Below are 16,737 nucleotides of genomic sequence, written 5' to 3' on the forward strand. Positions count from 1 at the left end.
ATCTTTCAACTTGTAGATATATTTGCCTCATTTTCTGGGTTTACAAGTAAACCCTGCTAAATCAAAAAAGCAATATCTGTGACTCTCTCTGCCCAAACAAGTGCCCAAACAAGTGAGACACTAAAGCATTCCTTTACTTTTCAGTGGTCAAATACTTTACCGTATTGGGGTTATTTAACAAACTCTTACTTACGAGGGGTTATATCAATCCAATTTTCCATTATTGTTTTGGAAGCTGTCCTCTTTATTGGATTCATTTAGTCACTTCCGGATATCATTGTTGGGATTAATGCTGTTAGGATGACTTTCCTTCCTAATTATCTGTATGCTTTCAGGTTACTACCCATACCTATTCCTCTTCATATATTCCGGATCAATCAAGGCAAAATTTAGCAATTTATTTGATGATCTTTCCAGCTCTGGATCAGTAAACACATCCTGTTTGCCCACAAACTTTCTGGTGGTCTTTCTGTTCTCAACCTTCATACACAAAATTTAGCAGCTAACAATCCCCCTATCTCTTATCTTCATGAGACTAATCATTTACCGCTTTGGGTCACTCTTGATTTGATATGGACCCTATTCATTTATTAATATTATCCTGGCTTCCTTCTTCTTCTTGTTCTACACCCTTGAACACAATCTTAGCCCTTACTCTCTGGCATTTTATTTTCCATTGGCTTATTATTGACACATCTACCATTGCTGCAATTACTGTGTTGCTGTCAGGGTGCCAGGAAACCAGACCACACGGGAATGCAGGTAAAATGAAGCAGTTTATTGGAGGAAACAACAATAATAATAATCGCACAGCAACAGTGAAGAAATGAGAGCAGGAACAAGCCAGAATCAAGTCCAGGAGCGGGAAGTAATCCAAGCCGGGTAGAAGTGGGTAATCTGCCTAAGCCAGGTCATCTGCCAAAGCCAGGTCATCACCCAATGCTGGGTCGAGAGCCAGGAGAGTCGTCAGCCAAGCCAGAGCATGCACAGAGGAACACAGAGAACAAAAGGCTGCTAGCAGAGATGCACCTTGGAGCACAAACACAAGGGCAATGATAGCAACCCAGCAGGTGATAGATATAGTCAGGTGTGTGACATCATCATTGTGCGACGCCAAGGCAGCAGGAAGTGATGATGAAATCAGAGTCTATAAGAGGCAGCAGTCTGCACATGTCCAAGATGGCTGCCAACAGAAGGGCAAGGTAAGACCTTGACAGTTGCCCTCTATTTCCTCCTGGATCTGAAACTCCTGCACGATTTCAGTTATGGTCTGGTCATGGATTTTCAGACGTTCATTCCCTTCTTACCCCCTCCAGGATAATCATGTTTGAAATTCTTCGGTCTTTCCATCAGATTCCACTGGGAGAGCAATACCTTTACCTGCAACTTATACATTTCATTCTCCAGCTTCTTTGTACTGGACCTTCCCCATACAGATTAACACCATTTAAAATTATTTGTAGAGCGCATCCACATTTTTTGGGCCTCATTTCTTTGGTTTATGCCTCCATAATAATCCTTAGAAAACCACCAATGCGATCTTCTCAGCGGCAATGGGAAAGTGAGCTGGGGGCAGTGTTGACTCCTCCCTTCATTATGACCTGGTGCCGAATCTGATCTAGCCGTACAACATAGGCTGATAGCTTCTCACCCTCCATTTGGTAAGTGTGGTTAAAGAGGTAGATTAACTCTGCACCATCTTCAATTCTTCCATAGACCTCACGGAGCGCTCCCAAACATTCGGAAGTTGTACAGCTGGGTTTATCCCGTTTCAGGTTCCTAATCACATCCAAAGCTGGAGCCCACAGACTTTCAACCACTCTCTGCCTCTTCACTACATGAGCCACTTCCCACTCTTCAATGGCTCAGATGGCTTGATCAATCCAGGTGTCAAAGTCATCCTCTTTTGAGGGTGTGGGGACTTTACCCAAGAAGAACTGTAGTTTGTGATAACCATCATTGGTCAGCATAGCTAGCTTCTTAGGGAGCCCTTCAACCAGTTCCCCAAACTCCGCCACTAGGAGGGAAGAGGCATCTTCAGAGGATGTAGCTGGCTTTGAGGTGGTAACCTCTGGGTCTGGCATGGTGCATCCCATGCTCTCTGGAATAGAGCTTGATTTGTCCAGATGAATTAGTAGAGCGGTAACATCTGCGGATAGTTGAAAACTATGTTTCCGCAGAACATCAGGAACTCCCTTATTCCACTCTGTCAGGACATAAGTACAGTTGGAGCTAAGATCTGTCTTCACATCCAATATATATACTCTCTGGCCTAGATCCCAGGCATCCAGTGCTTGACGGACCCGATCCTCAGTCCAGTCACCGCCAGAAACATCAATCACCACATACAGCTCCACTTGGCCGTTTTCTTCTCTGCACCACTGGGTCATGGCCAAGTCCATCCTGGTGTCTTTAGGGATGCTGTCTTGAGAAGTTGGTTGCAGAGTAACAGTATATCCCAGACGAGCCCCCATGTGTAACACTACCCCTGCAGGAGCTACTTAAGTAAAACGGGTTCTGCACTTTGCCTGTCAACCCCAAGAACAATATTTCAGCAATCCAGCAATAGTGTAAGTGCAAAGACCAATAAAAACACACACTTTGTGATAAAACACAGAAATTTCTTTACTATAAGGTTTCAGTGAAGAAGTTACAGATAATAACAGAATACTCTTGAATTAATTGGCTTGAGAACCACAACTGATGTATTATATCAGGCTGCTTCTAGGGGATTCCCCAACCGTGAACTACCCCAGAAGCAGAGACAAGCATTTAAACAATGAACCACAATGTAGTAATCTTGCACATACTTGGCTGCCCCTAGTTAAATTGGCGCTATGAGTCCAGGCAGGAGGAAAGCAGACGAATGACTTTCTCCTATTGTCAGCCTTCTCTCTTCTATCCCCTGACACCACAGGCCCAACTACAAATACTGTACCTAATTCAGTGCTTAACGGCTTAACTCCCAAGTCAGACTACCCCGCATATACACTACATACTGTATACAGAGCCCTGAGTATGTGTGTGCGTACCCGTATGGCACCAGTAACTTCAGTCCCTTGGAAGGAGGATGAGGCCTTGTATCTTTGGCTAGCCACTTTAGTTGGTGCACTTAGAACTCCTGCTTGGCAAAGTGTAACTGTGGTATGCTGACAGTATCCAGATAATAAGGCAGACACTGTGACTGCTTAACAGGGCTTCAATAAGACACAGTTTCTGGCAAGTAAGGGCAAAGTGAAGTAACTCTGTTTGTGTGCAGTGTCCTTTCACCAATTCTGCATTGAAGGTCCAAACGAATGTCCTAGAACAGGCAGGCTCACACTGGAACGCTTCACAGCTGTTCGGTGCAGGTGCACCCGGATATGCACCTGGGATCCCTCTCTCTCAGGCTGGATGTCCCCAAACAGGCCATGGATGCCTGAAACAATGCGGCAGACTGACCTGGGAGACAACACCTCTCCCCTGGGTCCAGTCCCTTCTCCTGCCTCATGGTCACTGAATTCTCCTCAGCAGACAAGATGGTGTCGTCCATTCTTTCCTTGCCAGAGAATGCTGGGGTTTGTAGTCCTGTCCCCAGTGATTAGAATTGAGCCACCTGTTTTGGGAACTACATGTCCCAGAGTTCTTGGCATTTCATCAATCCTCCCTGGATGGCTAGCTCCTTCTGCAAATGAAAAGCAGGGGAGGGTACTGAGTGTCTGTGAATTCCTCTCACTCATTGCACAGTGAGAGGAGGAGAGGGAGGGGGGAAATTCCCCCGCAGCTGCTGGCAGGCACTCTGCCCCTTCAGTGAGAGCCTCGGTCAGCTTTGCATGGCCATGGGAGATGTGAGGCACCCGCTATATTAGACACAGATTTTTGAATTCTGTGTTACATATCTGAAAGCAGCTCATGTTTATGCACCTGTGTAAATGGCTCCATTGAAAACAATGCAGCTGTATTCAGATCCGTAATAAAAAAGTACCTTTATATATATATATATATATATATATATATATATATATATATATATATATATATATAGTTTTTTTTTTACGGCCATGTGAATGAGGCCCAAAAGTGAGATTTGGTGATGTCACAGCTTCTCACACTATTCTCCCTGTTGGAGGCTCTGACATGATGAAGCAAACCCCTGCCACTACCAAGATGGCTGCCTCCAGATAGGGATACAGTGCATAACAAGGAACTCTATGTCAATAATGGAGCAAAGATCAGCTGCCGCGAAACCACAGGTAACACTGGTAACTACTTCTTTGCAGTTTATTTCCCCATCAATGAGCCCCCTAAACTACACCTTTATTCATCTATTAGCATAAAACTATATTTTCATCTTATTAAGATGTTTAAATAAAATGGATTGTAATTAGAAGTTTTTTTTCCTGAAAACAATGTTGTTTGAAGTTGCCTTTAGGGTCACATATTGAAAGACGTAGGAACTTGCTCATGTGATCTCTACTGAAGGTGATGATTATGGTTTAGATTAGCTGTTCTTCCCCTTAAGCAGTAATGAAATGACAAGGTACCCACCCCTTCTAACACGTAGTAAATACTTAAGAAAACCTGTATTATTATTTATGCCATCAAGTGTGTTAACATTCTTATAAAATCCAGATTAGGAAGAATTCTTTGCATAATGACATCAGTACACATCAATGCCTTGAAGCTTAAAAGATACTGGCAAAACCATATTATATTTTTTGTCCAACCATGAGGTTTTCTCCTATGATTCCTCATAAATAATGGTAACAGACTTAGCAATGAAAAATGATCACAAATCCAGATCATACTTGTTCTTTACTTTACAAATTTTATTGGCTACATTTTTTATAACAAGTTTTAAAGGTTTAGCAGGACGCCTGGCATTTAATCATATTTTGAACATTGTACTCACAAGTCTGATATCATGCAGGTGACACTAGCAGAAAACAACAGTACAGAGGAAATGTAAGGTGATAAGGTGACCTTTGTTAGCACTGCATTAAAGACAAAAGAGCACCCAACCCCAGGGATATTAGTGCACCCAAGGTTGTTCCAATCCCTCAAACTGGAGTGAGAACATTCGCCCACTGCTCCACAATGCCTTCCTATCAACATGTGTTGAGCTGTTTGGCTTGTACATTGGACCCAATGTTTAGGAACCTTGTGGTCAGAAATGCCAACCGAAGCTCCACATTATAGCCACCGTTCCCCAGCCCATTCCTTTGAACTGTAAATAAGCATTATCCACTTGGTAAGGTCCTCCTGGTACTCTCCTCCTTTCTGTAAATGTTAGATAGGTGCTAGGTTAAAAGCATTGTTATGCTCCATCTGCTTATCAGGGGAGCCTGATCCGTTAGTTATGCCTGTTACGTGTCCAGGTGTGAGTCACTTGGTCTGAGGAAGTGTCCCCACTGTATCCAATAGGGGAGCCTGTTGGACAGTGGAGGAAACCTGGTGAGTGGCAAACAGGCTTTTGTGGCAGTCCCAATGGGAGGGCACCACTGCAGTGCATCCTGGGATTGACCATAAAAGCCAAGGGCACATGTGACAGGGCGTCTTTGGTGGGAAGAAGAGTCCCAGGAGGAGGGTGATGGCTGTCTCTCCTCCTGCTGTTTGAGGAAGGTGGTCACTGGCAGTCGGCCTAGTGAACCAGGTGTGGAGCTGAGCCTGAAGGATCCTGGAAAGCTGACGGTGGAGCTACTGGCAGAGTCATCTGGGAAAAACGTGTCCGTGAGTACCAGGGGGCTTGCCAAAGGGTCTGCCCAGGAAGGGGGACCAGGGCCGGATTAAGAGCATCATGGGCTTGGTGCTGAGGATTTTGTAGGGCCTTAAGGGCCGTGCCTTGGCATGCACCCAGAGGAGGAAGGGTGCAGCCATGCATGCCTAATTCAACATGGGATGCTGTCTCTGAAGCCCATAAACACATCCATGCATCGGCAACTGTCCCTCCTTGTCCGGCCTTCGCGCTGTGTGGGGAGGTTCTGAGGGTGCTGCCTGGGGAAGCGAGCATAGAAGCCAGACTTCTGTGTTTACAAGTGACAGAAGAGCGGTAACAGTGAATATGGCCAACCCGGGGCCTATATAAAAGGTAGGGGCCTGGAGCTGCAGCTCCAATAGCCCCTACGTTAATCTGGCCCTGAGGGGGACCACTCCATGGAAGTCAAAGGATAGAAGGTCATCTCACACAGTTAGCAAGAGTAAAGGGGGTGCCAAGTATAACCCTGAAGAGTAAGGGTAAAGGGGGTACCAAGCGGGGCCCTGAAGAGTAATTTACTATAGAGTTCGCTTATCTAGTACTTCACTACAGTGGCAAGGTGAAGCAGCGGCGTTGTCGCATTAAACATAGCTAGAAGTCCTCAAGTTGTGCATAGTTCATCCAGTTGGAGTATCCCACTCATCCCCGCTAATAGCAACGGCCCAAAGAAAATCTGCGGAAATGCCATTTTTGTCTCAAAGACTGTGTTCTAATTCTCAAGGCCAATGTGAGGCCTGCTCTACAGGAGATTGGGGGAGAGTGGGATGAAGAGAAAATTGCACAATAATGGTTGCTCAGGGCAACTGAAAGATTCCTGTCAGAATTGCAAACTGTGGAGTCAAGTGCTGAGAAATTTCTGTCTGAATCGTAAGCTGTTTATTCCCGTGATGTGCTGGAAGGCGGGAGAAATGCATCTTTCTGTAAACATGGACTGTGTCTGCATAACAGTAAATGGTGCAAGTGTGGATGGAGAAAATGGCGGCCTAGGGCATGTGGATCAGTGTGCCGAGGGCCGTGTGTGTCAAGACTATATGGAAAAGTGTCAACCGTGCATCTAATGTTAGCGGGACATTCTGTTTATGTAGTGGCAGTGTGGATACTGTGAAGAAATCTGTCGACCATGCATCTAATGACAGTGGGACATTTTTCAGATACGGTATGGTGAACCTTGCTTGTACGGTGGATGCTAGGAGGAGAAATGTTGGCCGTGCATATGACAATTCTACGGACTAGCAAAGAGGGTCAGCTGGCTCAGAGTGATGAAGGCGCAGTTGGAACCCTCTTACAAGTAAGAAGAGAGGATTTGTGCAAGCTGAGAGGCATGGTCCGCTTTGCAGTGACTTCCATGCCGGCTGAGCTAAGAGGGAGCGGCATTGGAGGGGTTACTGTACCGCACGGGAAAGCGCACGCTGAAATGTTCTGCCTAGCAGGAGAAGCCGCCGCCAACCTGAAGATGTGGGTGGAGACGCCGCTCAGGCACAGCCAATCGGGAGCGGGAAGGAAAGTCCATAAATTACTTCCGCCTGCGGGTGAGGCTGAGAGGGAGAAACGTGTGCGGAGGAGCAAGATGGCGAGTACCGGAGCAAGTTGGAGCGCAACAGCAGCTAACCCACATGTTGGCGGAGAACCTGCGGGACAGACCGGGGACCAGACCGGAGAGCCGAATATGTCCACCCTGTGGGATATAGGGTGCGGATGGTGCCTGACGGAAGACTGGCTGGCGCTATGCACAGAAGAAGGCATGGAGCATTTGGGCCTGGTATGTCCCCATTGTTTGAATGTGACCATGAGGGTGCAAGCTTGGAGCCAGTGTGGGCATTGCGGCAATCTGCTGCTGTGGGCAGAGAGGAGTGAAGGTCGGCCCAAGAAGTTAAGTGTGACATGGGAAACCGGGGTCACTCGTGCTTTGTCGGCTGCGGAATCGGGGCCTCTCCTGGGTTGTAGAAGAGGAGTGTTAAGACTGATGATGCAGCTGGAGACCATGCAGGCTGACGGTGGTCCAGCCTCCACATGGAAGGAGACCCGAATGTCCGAACCAGGATGCATGCAGAGTGGCCATCTGGTGTATTGAAGTCTGCTCCCATACAGATAGAGGAGAAAAGTTGGCCAGCGGTGACCAGGGCTGCTAAAGTGAGTGTGAGCAGCGAGGAAGAGGCCAGGGTCCATCAATGTGGGGTCTCCTAATTTACAGAATTGTTTCGGGTCCTTGGAAGAGGGAATAGATGTCTGGAGGTCTGAGGAGGAGAAATGAATGGGACTGGGGGTCTGAAGAGCGGAGCAGTCCAGACAGTCTTGATGTGCCAGATGAAGAGACTAGGAACTCTGTGGTGCAAGGAGAGTAGTGCAACAAGAGTCTGGAGCTCTGTGAGGCCTATGTTAATGGGGTCCAAGATCTAACCCTACCCAAGAGCTATGCCCAGGCTCGGGATCAGAATGAGGCCTATGACTCTCTCATCAAGCAAGAAGAGATCCCATTTTCTCCAGCTGGAGAGGAAACCGGAAAACCCTTCCCAGATTTTCCACGATGCAACGGTGGTTGCAGAAGAAGGTGGCCTTGGAGAACAGGTACGATTATCTTTACGCTCCACGCGAGGTCAAGCTTGAGGCTAAGAGAGAATCCAGGTGTGATGAGGCCATATGGGACTTCCTCTTTGTTCCCAAACCGTATCGAAACCAATCCAGGATGGATCTGTGGAAAAAGTTTCAATCAGTCAGGACCCAATGGAACTACGGGCGGTCCATCTACCTGGACCGAGTGGAAGTCCGCCGCCCAGATTGATCTGGCCAGGCTTGGTCGGTTCATATAAAGGACCAGAATGTGAAGCTTGTGAGGATTCCCCATTCTGACTTCTACTGCTAAAGAAGGACTCTTCAATTTCAAGTAAGGCTGGCTAGCCTTTGTCTAAGGACTAACACCGAAGAAAGAAGTTTTCAAGCTCAGTTGTTATTGGGGCTTGTGTCCTCTTTCCTTTTCCCCTTTCCCTCCTATTCTTGCAGAAGAAGTTGGGAAACCGGGGAACACCGGTCAATGGACCTACATTAGAGGGCCGTCCCTCCCAGGAGAACTTTGTAAACTTTGTTGCTGTTCCAGAGACCCTTTGGGTCATCGGGCCGGGGTCAAGGATTACAAATAAAAGTTTGTGCCAAGTTCATATGAACTACATGGGCCAGTACTGGAACTTTAAAAGAGGCTGCCTAGGAAAAAGTGGGCGGCGTGCAAGAGTCTTTGGTGGGGGGTTGCCCTGGTGTTGTCAGGGGCCCCTGAGAAGACCCTTTGTTTCTTATGGGACTATAAGATTGCTCAAGCTCCAACAACTTAATACTGTATCATATTGTACAGCATATATATATATATATATATATTTTTTTTTTTTTTTTTTTTTACTTAATTTATTGCTTGTAAATTCGTTCTTCCCTTTTCCCCCCCTTTCCAAGTTGGTGGGATACTCCTAGTTTTTGTAGGATTTTTGTAGGGGCAGCTGCCCCAGAGCCAATGGGACTTGGCTCGTTTTCATGGGGGGTGGATGTAGCACCCTCCTAGATAGGTGCTAGGTTAAAAGCATTGTTATGCTCCATCTGCTTATCAGGGGAGCCTGATCTGTTAGTTATGCCTGTTACATGTGTCCAGGTGTGAGTCACTTGGTCTGAGGGAGTGTCCCCCACTGTATCCAATAGGAGAGCCTGTTGGACAGTGGAGGAAACCTGGCCATTGGCAAACGGGCTTTTGTGGCAGTCCCAGTGGGAGGGCACCACTGCAGTGCATCCTGGGATTGACCATAAAAGCCAAGGGCGCATGTAACAGGGCGTCTTTGGCGGGAAGCAGAGTCCCAGGAGGAGGGTGACGGCTGTCTCTCCTCCTGCTGTTTGAGGAAGGTGGTCACTGGCAGTCGGCCTATTGAGCCAGGTGTGGAGCTGAGCCTGCAGGATCCTTGAAAGCTGACGGTGGAGCTGCTGGCAGAGTCATCTGGGAAAAACGTGTCCGTGAGTACCAGGGGGCTTGCCAAGGGGTTTGCCCAGGAAGGGGGACCACTCCAGAGAAGTCAGAGGATAGAAGGTCAGCTCACACAGTTAGCAAGAGTAAAGGGGGTGCCAAGTATAACCCTGAAGAGTAAGGTTAAAGGGGGTACCAAGCGGGGCCCTGAAGAGTAATTTACTATAGAGTTCGCTTATCTAGTACTTCACTACAGTGGCAAGATGAAGCAGCGGCGTTGCCACATTAAACATAGCTAGAAATCCTCGAGTTGTGCAAGTTCATAAAGTTGGAGTATCCCACTCATCCCTTCTCCCATCCCAAGTTCTAAAATAAAAACAACAAAAAATAAAATCCTCTAGACTGTTTCCTGACTGAGCCAAACACTTAAAACACTAAGAATTGATAAGTTGTTGCTATGGGTAACCCAGGGGAATCTGCTTTAAGCAGCTCCCAAGGGAGAACACTTTCCATCCAGGAGTTATATCAGTGAGCAATATATTTTATGTATTCAGAGTAATATGCATGGGTAAATTGAATCATCTAATAATGTAACAGAGTCAGAGTCTCCGTTTTGACATTTCTGTTTTATTTTTTAGGTATCCAGGACATGGGTAAATTGAGCAACCTAACAATGTAACAGAAAAAGCAGAGCACAGGGGGATTTTAGCAATTGTGTGCACTTTATTGAGAAAAAAAGGCATCCACATTCATTTAGAAACAGAGACATCCAGACTAGTAGAGGGACAGAGTCACCAATTCCCAGGGTGCCACAGCATAACAGATCCAGATGGAGGAGAGCCAAGATCGACATACAGCACAGGAGGCTTGACCAAGGGGCTAATAGCCTGGAAATGCTTTGCCTGCGTTCCCTGCATCCCAGACTGCCAGGGATCAGTGTATGCTTGGCACCCCCTGTGCATGTCTCCCCTGCAGCTCCATAGCTCCAGTTTGGAGCATCCTATCCACTGCATTACAAACTGATCACAATTCCTGGCTTTCTGTAGAGGTTGCACACCTCTGCCAACCTGGATGTCTCTTTTTTAAGTGCAAGTGGATGCTTTTTTTATTCTCAGTAAAGTGAACAAAATTGCTGACATCGCCCTGCACTCTGCCTTTCTGTTTGTTTCATCCTGAGGCTGGTCCTTCCCAAAATGGCTTTGTCATGAATGCTGCATTCAATGTATGGCGGAGCCTGTTCTAAAGCACAAGAGATTATCATCATATCCAACGTGCCCCTACCTTCATGACAGACACCATAAGAGTGTACCATTTACATTTACAGTTTGATTAAGGTCTATTGAGATTTGGACTGTCCATTTGAAATTTCTTCATTCTTTAACAGTTCACAAATTAGCGCATCAGTTTATATATTTTTTCATGTATTTTAACATTGTAAAAGAGTCTGATGTTCTGCTGTTTTTTAGATATCCAGTGCATTATGCGTGTGTAAAGTGAGCACTGGCCTGCAGTTCTGAACCTTCCACTGACTTTTTTTAGGTATCCAAGGCATCATTAATGGTGTAATATGGGGTCCAAGATCACCAGCAGCAGTTTGTAAAAGCAAACAGGTCTTTATTCGTTCCTCCACACAGGTCAACATAAATAGCTTCCTTCAGCAAAAAAGTCAAATTAACAGTTCACAGATCTAGAACCACGCAACTGGCTTGCCGCTGATCTCTTGGTTCCCCACTAGGGTAGAGTTCCTCCATGTTTCAGAGTGCCGTACAGGCTGCAGGGGTACAGCAACAAATGTCTCATTTAACAGAGCGTTGACTATGCTCACAGCTCCTGAACTTCTCCACACTACCCCACTGAGAGCTGAATGTATCGAGTCACTAGATCTAATGGCTCGTACGCACGATCAGATAATTGTACGACTTATCGTTCGCATTTTGTTGCATGATACTAATATCGAATTCAACAATGCATACTTAGTGTATGATTTTTTTTCTACGACGCTGATTTCACCCTTCTGCCTTCTAAGCCTCCCTTACCTGGGGCTTAACCCCTTGGGCACCAGAGTCCTGGAAGTCAGGGTTTAGAGCATGGGTGTCCAACCTTTTGGCTTCTCTGGGCCACATGGAGTGTAGAGAAATTTTCTCGGGCCGCATATAAAATATATACTATAGTTAAGGTATATAAGTAATAAAATGCCGCCACGCCCTTCCCGCGCCGCCGCACCCCCCCCCCCCGCACTAATTTAACACAACTAGAGGATGATCAAATGAAATTGAATCAGTATACAGAGGTTTACTTCTTCTGAGAGATAATAAAGGAACACTCTAACCACCATGACCACTTCAGTGACTTGAATTGGTCATGGTGGTAAGAGTCAGAAACACTGCACATGCTCGCCTCCCCCCCCCCCCTCCCCTCCGAGGCAGCCTCTGCCTACAGTTGGAAGCTGCTGTGGTCGTGCCCCTGACTCGACTTCCTTCCTCCGCAGCAGAAAAAAAATTGTCAGGGGGCAGTTGGACGCATTGCCTGCGGTTCTGGGCCGCATGCGGCCCTCGGGCCCCAGGGTGGACATGCCTGGTTTAGAGGCTCTTCCCACCCAAAACTCTTTGAACCTCTGAAATTCCAGGTTCCTAATATGGATTTATCAATCCAGAGAGCACTGAAAATCAGTCCTTTCTCTAGCCATACTTCCCTGGAGCATTTCACCATGAATGGGTGAGGACCCTTGAGTACCAAACAATGTCTGCAAAACTGTCCCCCTGAAAGAGACCAAGGCTCAAATCCTGGGAGAATATAACTGTTGTCCAGGACACATTCCTGGTGTCCTGTACAGTGGGTTAAATCAAAAACAGATTTTCCTTTAATGTACTAGAAATATTTTTTAAAATACATTTGATGTTGTTAATAAAATCTATAATTGAATCCAGATTAGTTTCAAAATATGTGTTTGAAATTCTACTTTAAAAAGTAAGTGCACCCTTAAAAAAGAGCATTGAAAGAGTTTATCGATTCACAACAAAACCCTAAAAATGATTATAATAGCAAGTACCTAATATGTAATTATCAATCAAAAGATTCTTTTACGCATTCTTTTTATTTTAAATTGTAAGTGCACCTTTAAAAAAATGCCTTTGAAAGAGTTAGCCGATTTGCAGCAAATCTCTAATAATGATTATAAAAGCAAGTACGTACTAAAAAGCTATCAATCAAAAGATTAATGTCAAACACACTCAGTTTCTTACTGAGAATAATCAAATACAGGTTACCTTTTGGTAGTGCGAAAGGGTTTAAGTATTGGCAGGCTGTGCTTGTATTTCTCTGCAAAGCAAGGCTTGTCAGTGCTGTCCATGGTGTCGTTGTAGCAGCTCATGGTGTCTAAGCAAAATAATCACATGTATATTAACACTGAGAATAAACAAAGTATTGAGCAATAAAAAAATAAAAAAAACTTCGAAACACACCCTCTGGTTATTTATACACTGCATTAGTTCCCATCATGACAATGCAAAAACTGTATAAGGAGGCAGCAAAAGGTACATTGGATTATATCCTAGTATTACCCGGAGCACAGAGGTGTTCCAATTTTTCTTGGAATTGGAAAGGACATTGGTCTCTCTCTATGGAGACAGTTAAAGTATACCCAAAGCCCAAACTGTTTTTTTTTTTTGTTAGGGAATGGTTAAAATCCTTTAAAAAATGTTTGATCTCTGTGTCCTATTGTCCTTTACTGCTTGTGTCCCCATTGGATGATTTCCTCTGTGATCCTGTTTTAGTGACTGCTCTAAATTTTCAGATTTTTTTTTTTACAGTTTAACAATGGTCACCAGGGCAAATAGAGAGGGTGACAGCAGACATTGAAGACAGCAATACAATTCTAATAGAGGTTTAACCCTTCCCTACTAAAAATAAACACATTTTGGCTATACTTTAAAATGTCCAAAACAAAATGCTTAAAAAAGGGGAATGCCAGTCTTTTGTCATTGAAGAAGTAACTCAACTGTACCACTGTAATCTACTATAAGAGGTTAGGTGCTATAGTGTAAGACATTTAGTTATCTGAAGTTATTCTCCTATGTGTTGTGTATGCTAAATATATCATGACATGCAGAGAGGTGTAACAAAAAAAAGGTTGTCATCCTTACCAGTGTCATCAAGCTGCCCCAAGAAAGAGCTGCTGGCTAGTTACTGTTGTGAGTCCAAAAATATAGTGCTGTGCCAGGCACATGACAAAGGCAGTGACACCGTCGTGACGGGCTCAGGAATATTGTGTGACTTTGTAACTAACTTTTGACAGCTAGAATTGGAGAACTCACCCACTGCTCCCTGTACTGTGATCCTCCCTCCCATTGCAGACCAGTCACGCCTGCTGCTTACTACCTATTCCCAGTGTGTGCTGGGCTATATATAATACTCTACATACTGCACAGCTGACGGCTCAGACTGTAAGCACTAGCTAGTGACTCCTTTCAAGGCAATCCTAGAATATGGATTACAGGATATTTTTCCACTTGAATAAAACTTATAGAAAATATTTTCACTTGTTCTTTTAATTATATAACATTTTATTGAAGAGTTTTGTCATTTTCAACAAGCTATACCATAACGTATTCTTACAATTAGCAGCCCAATAAAAGCACAATGTTTATAAAAAATCTAAGAATACATGCTGCCTAGAGGGTAAAAGGGGCAAAACTTACAGTGGAACTAAACTTGAAAACAAAAAAAAATTGCAGGCATGCTCTTTATTGCAGAAACAATATGCAATATCTCATTGGTAATAAAATAAATCTACCTGCTTTTTTATTTTTCATTTCTTATGTTTTGTTTTATTTTTATTTTATCTGTATTTGCATAATTTTTTTTTTCAATTTTTTTTATAATTTCCTATCTTTATATATATATATATACTTAGTATAGGGGTGTTTTTTTTTCACATAAGGCCATTGCATTCTGTTCTGTATTTGGTATATATTATTTTCTAGATTTTAAAATCAATGGATCATTTAATAAGTTAACTGGCAAATGGGATATGTTAACTGGCAAACCTGTCACCTGGTTTACATGCCATTTGGTGCAGGATCACCAAATATTTCTGGTTGTTTTTTTTTTTGGAGCTTTAGTATGTTTCACTAATTTATCATTTGTGTCTGTTTATAACAATTTTAGTTTTATATTCCTTTTATACATATAAGATGAGCAGGAGCATGGAAGTTCTCCCTTCTGTGTGGTATTTTTATCACATTAGTGATCTACAGCAATATTGGTTTATATACTTATTCACTCTGTAGGGAGGAGTGGAGCTCTATAGGAGGGGTGAATAGGGATCATGTATTAACATTGAAGTTGATAGTAGCTCTTTTTAAACCCCATTTTTACTTTTGGGTTGCAAAGAGTGGTGACTAGCAGAGGTTTTGAACTTCCGGTGTCTTCTGCGCCTTCCTGTACTTAAGTATGTTTTACTGATGTCCCACATGAGCCTCCTTTCCCAGTTGACGCCTATTACAGGGAAACGCGTTGAGTGGAGCCAACTTTGTGACATCATTCCGCACGAGTAGGCATGTGCTGACATTACTATGTTTGTCACGCTGGTTTTTATCGTCCAAATTGTAAGTGTAATTCAAGCTTTCGATAAAATAAGTTTTAGACGTAATACACTATGCAGTCTCCCTTTGTCTCTACATATGTTGGGAGTGAGGAGTGGGCAAGCAGTATGAATCTAACATTGTGGGATCACTTCATTGATTGGGATTGGAACAGTCTCCTTCCTGCTGCTGATTTTCGAAATGTACCTTAAGCGAATGTGATCTCTTTAATGTGCGATAATATCAGTCCGATATGAGGCATGTGTTATATGTGGTGAAAGATTCCTTCTATAAGCACCCTTTTCCCTATTTTCTCCATGACACGGTCTAAACATGGCATATTAACTTCAAGAATGATCCCTTTGTGTTTGGATACTAAGAAGTTTGTTTGAAGCTCTTACATATTGTATTTTTGTTGGATCACTGTAGTATTGTTGCTAAAACTGATTTGGATTCACTGTTCAAGTATTGTGTATACATAATGGTATTTTAGAGGAGTGCCCCAATCTTTTTACTTTATTTTGTACTAAGCCTGTGCTTGAACTTATTAGGTTGCAGCCTTCATTATTTATTCATTATTATTTTATGAATCACTAATCGTTTTTTTTAATAATTTTGCATTGCTCACTTTTTGAAATGTGGTAGGATAAGCACAGGATTCTTCATTATATAAATCTACCTGCTTGCTGTCTTCTGTAGAATGTACACTGAGCTGTGAATTCATAGCTCAAAAATTATTCCAGCAAAGTGCCTGTGTGTCAGGGTTATTGAACTCCTGTGCATACAAGGGAGTGACGTTATCTTGCACAGCCCAGTTAAGATAGATGAAGACTGACACCTGGGGATAAGGTGTTGGCCTGGCAAAGGACCTCGTGGGCATAAGTATTGTGGACTTTATTTCAGCTTTGTACAGGCTAAAACAATAAAAAAAGGTTGCCCCCTGCCAGAACACTTGGTCAGGGCTCTCAGCCATTGGCAGACCTTTTTCGTCATGATCCTTCAACAGCCGGCTTCTGACAGATTGGCTGCCATACACAGGCCGAATGTCAACAGGTTTCTATTGGACAAAAAGAATTACAACATCACATGAGTACATATGTGAATTACTGCACTAGCAATCTAAGTATGCACTGCTGTGTGATACCTTGATACCAGACAATTCCCAACATTACTTATTGACGTTGAACTATATTAAACATATTTTCAGTACTCTGCTTTTTCAATTGGTTCTGAATAGTAGGTAATGCAACATCTATTTCCAGAATTCAGCAATAGGACCATGAGATATGTCAGTTATGAATGCAAAATATTTTGCACTTATTGAATAACAGTCATACAATTAGAAATCATTATGAAGAAAATCAATACTACACAATGTGCTTTTTCTTCCTGCACCTGGTCATGGATATAAAACGATTTTTCTTTACTTCTTTGTAGTTAATAATCTAATCCGGTAGTACAGTACTGTAATACCTGCCCACCATAACTTA

At 43.8% G+C, this 16,737-nt stretch overlaps 1 protein-coding gene across 2 annotated transcripts in view; it reads right to left on the bottom strand.

Moving 5' to 3' along the window:
- The window catches only part of MITD1 (microtubule interacting and trafficking domain containing 1), a 236,909-nt gene extending 222,944 nt beyond the window's left edge, over window positions 1–13,965 (bottom strand). For both annotated transcript variants that reach the window (XM_082246937.1, XM_082246936.1), the window contains exons 1-2: window positions 13,808–13,965; window positions 12,932–13,040 (exon numbers count right to left, since the gene is read on the bottom strand). In XM_082246937.1, coding sequence (XP_082103063.1) covers window positions 12,932–13,035 — 104 coding nt within the window. In that variant the 5' untranslated portion in view covers window positions 13,036–13,040; window positions 13,808–13,965. The remainder of the gene's footprint in view (window positions 1–12,931; window positions 13,041–13,807) is intronic.
- Between the last annotated feature and the right edge of the window lie 2,772 nt (window positions 13,966–16,737).

This window comes from Pelophylax lessonae (genome assembly GCF_965119305.1).
Source record: "Pelophylax lessonae genome assembly, chromosome: 2".
Lineage (NCBI taxonomy): Eukaryota > Metazoa > Chordata > Amphibia > Anura > Ranidae > Pelophylax > Pelophylax lessonae.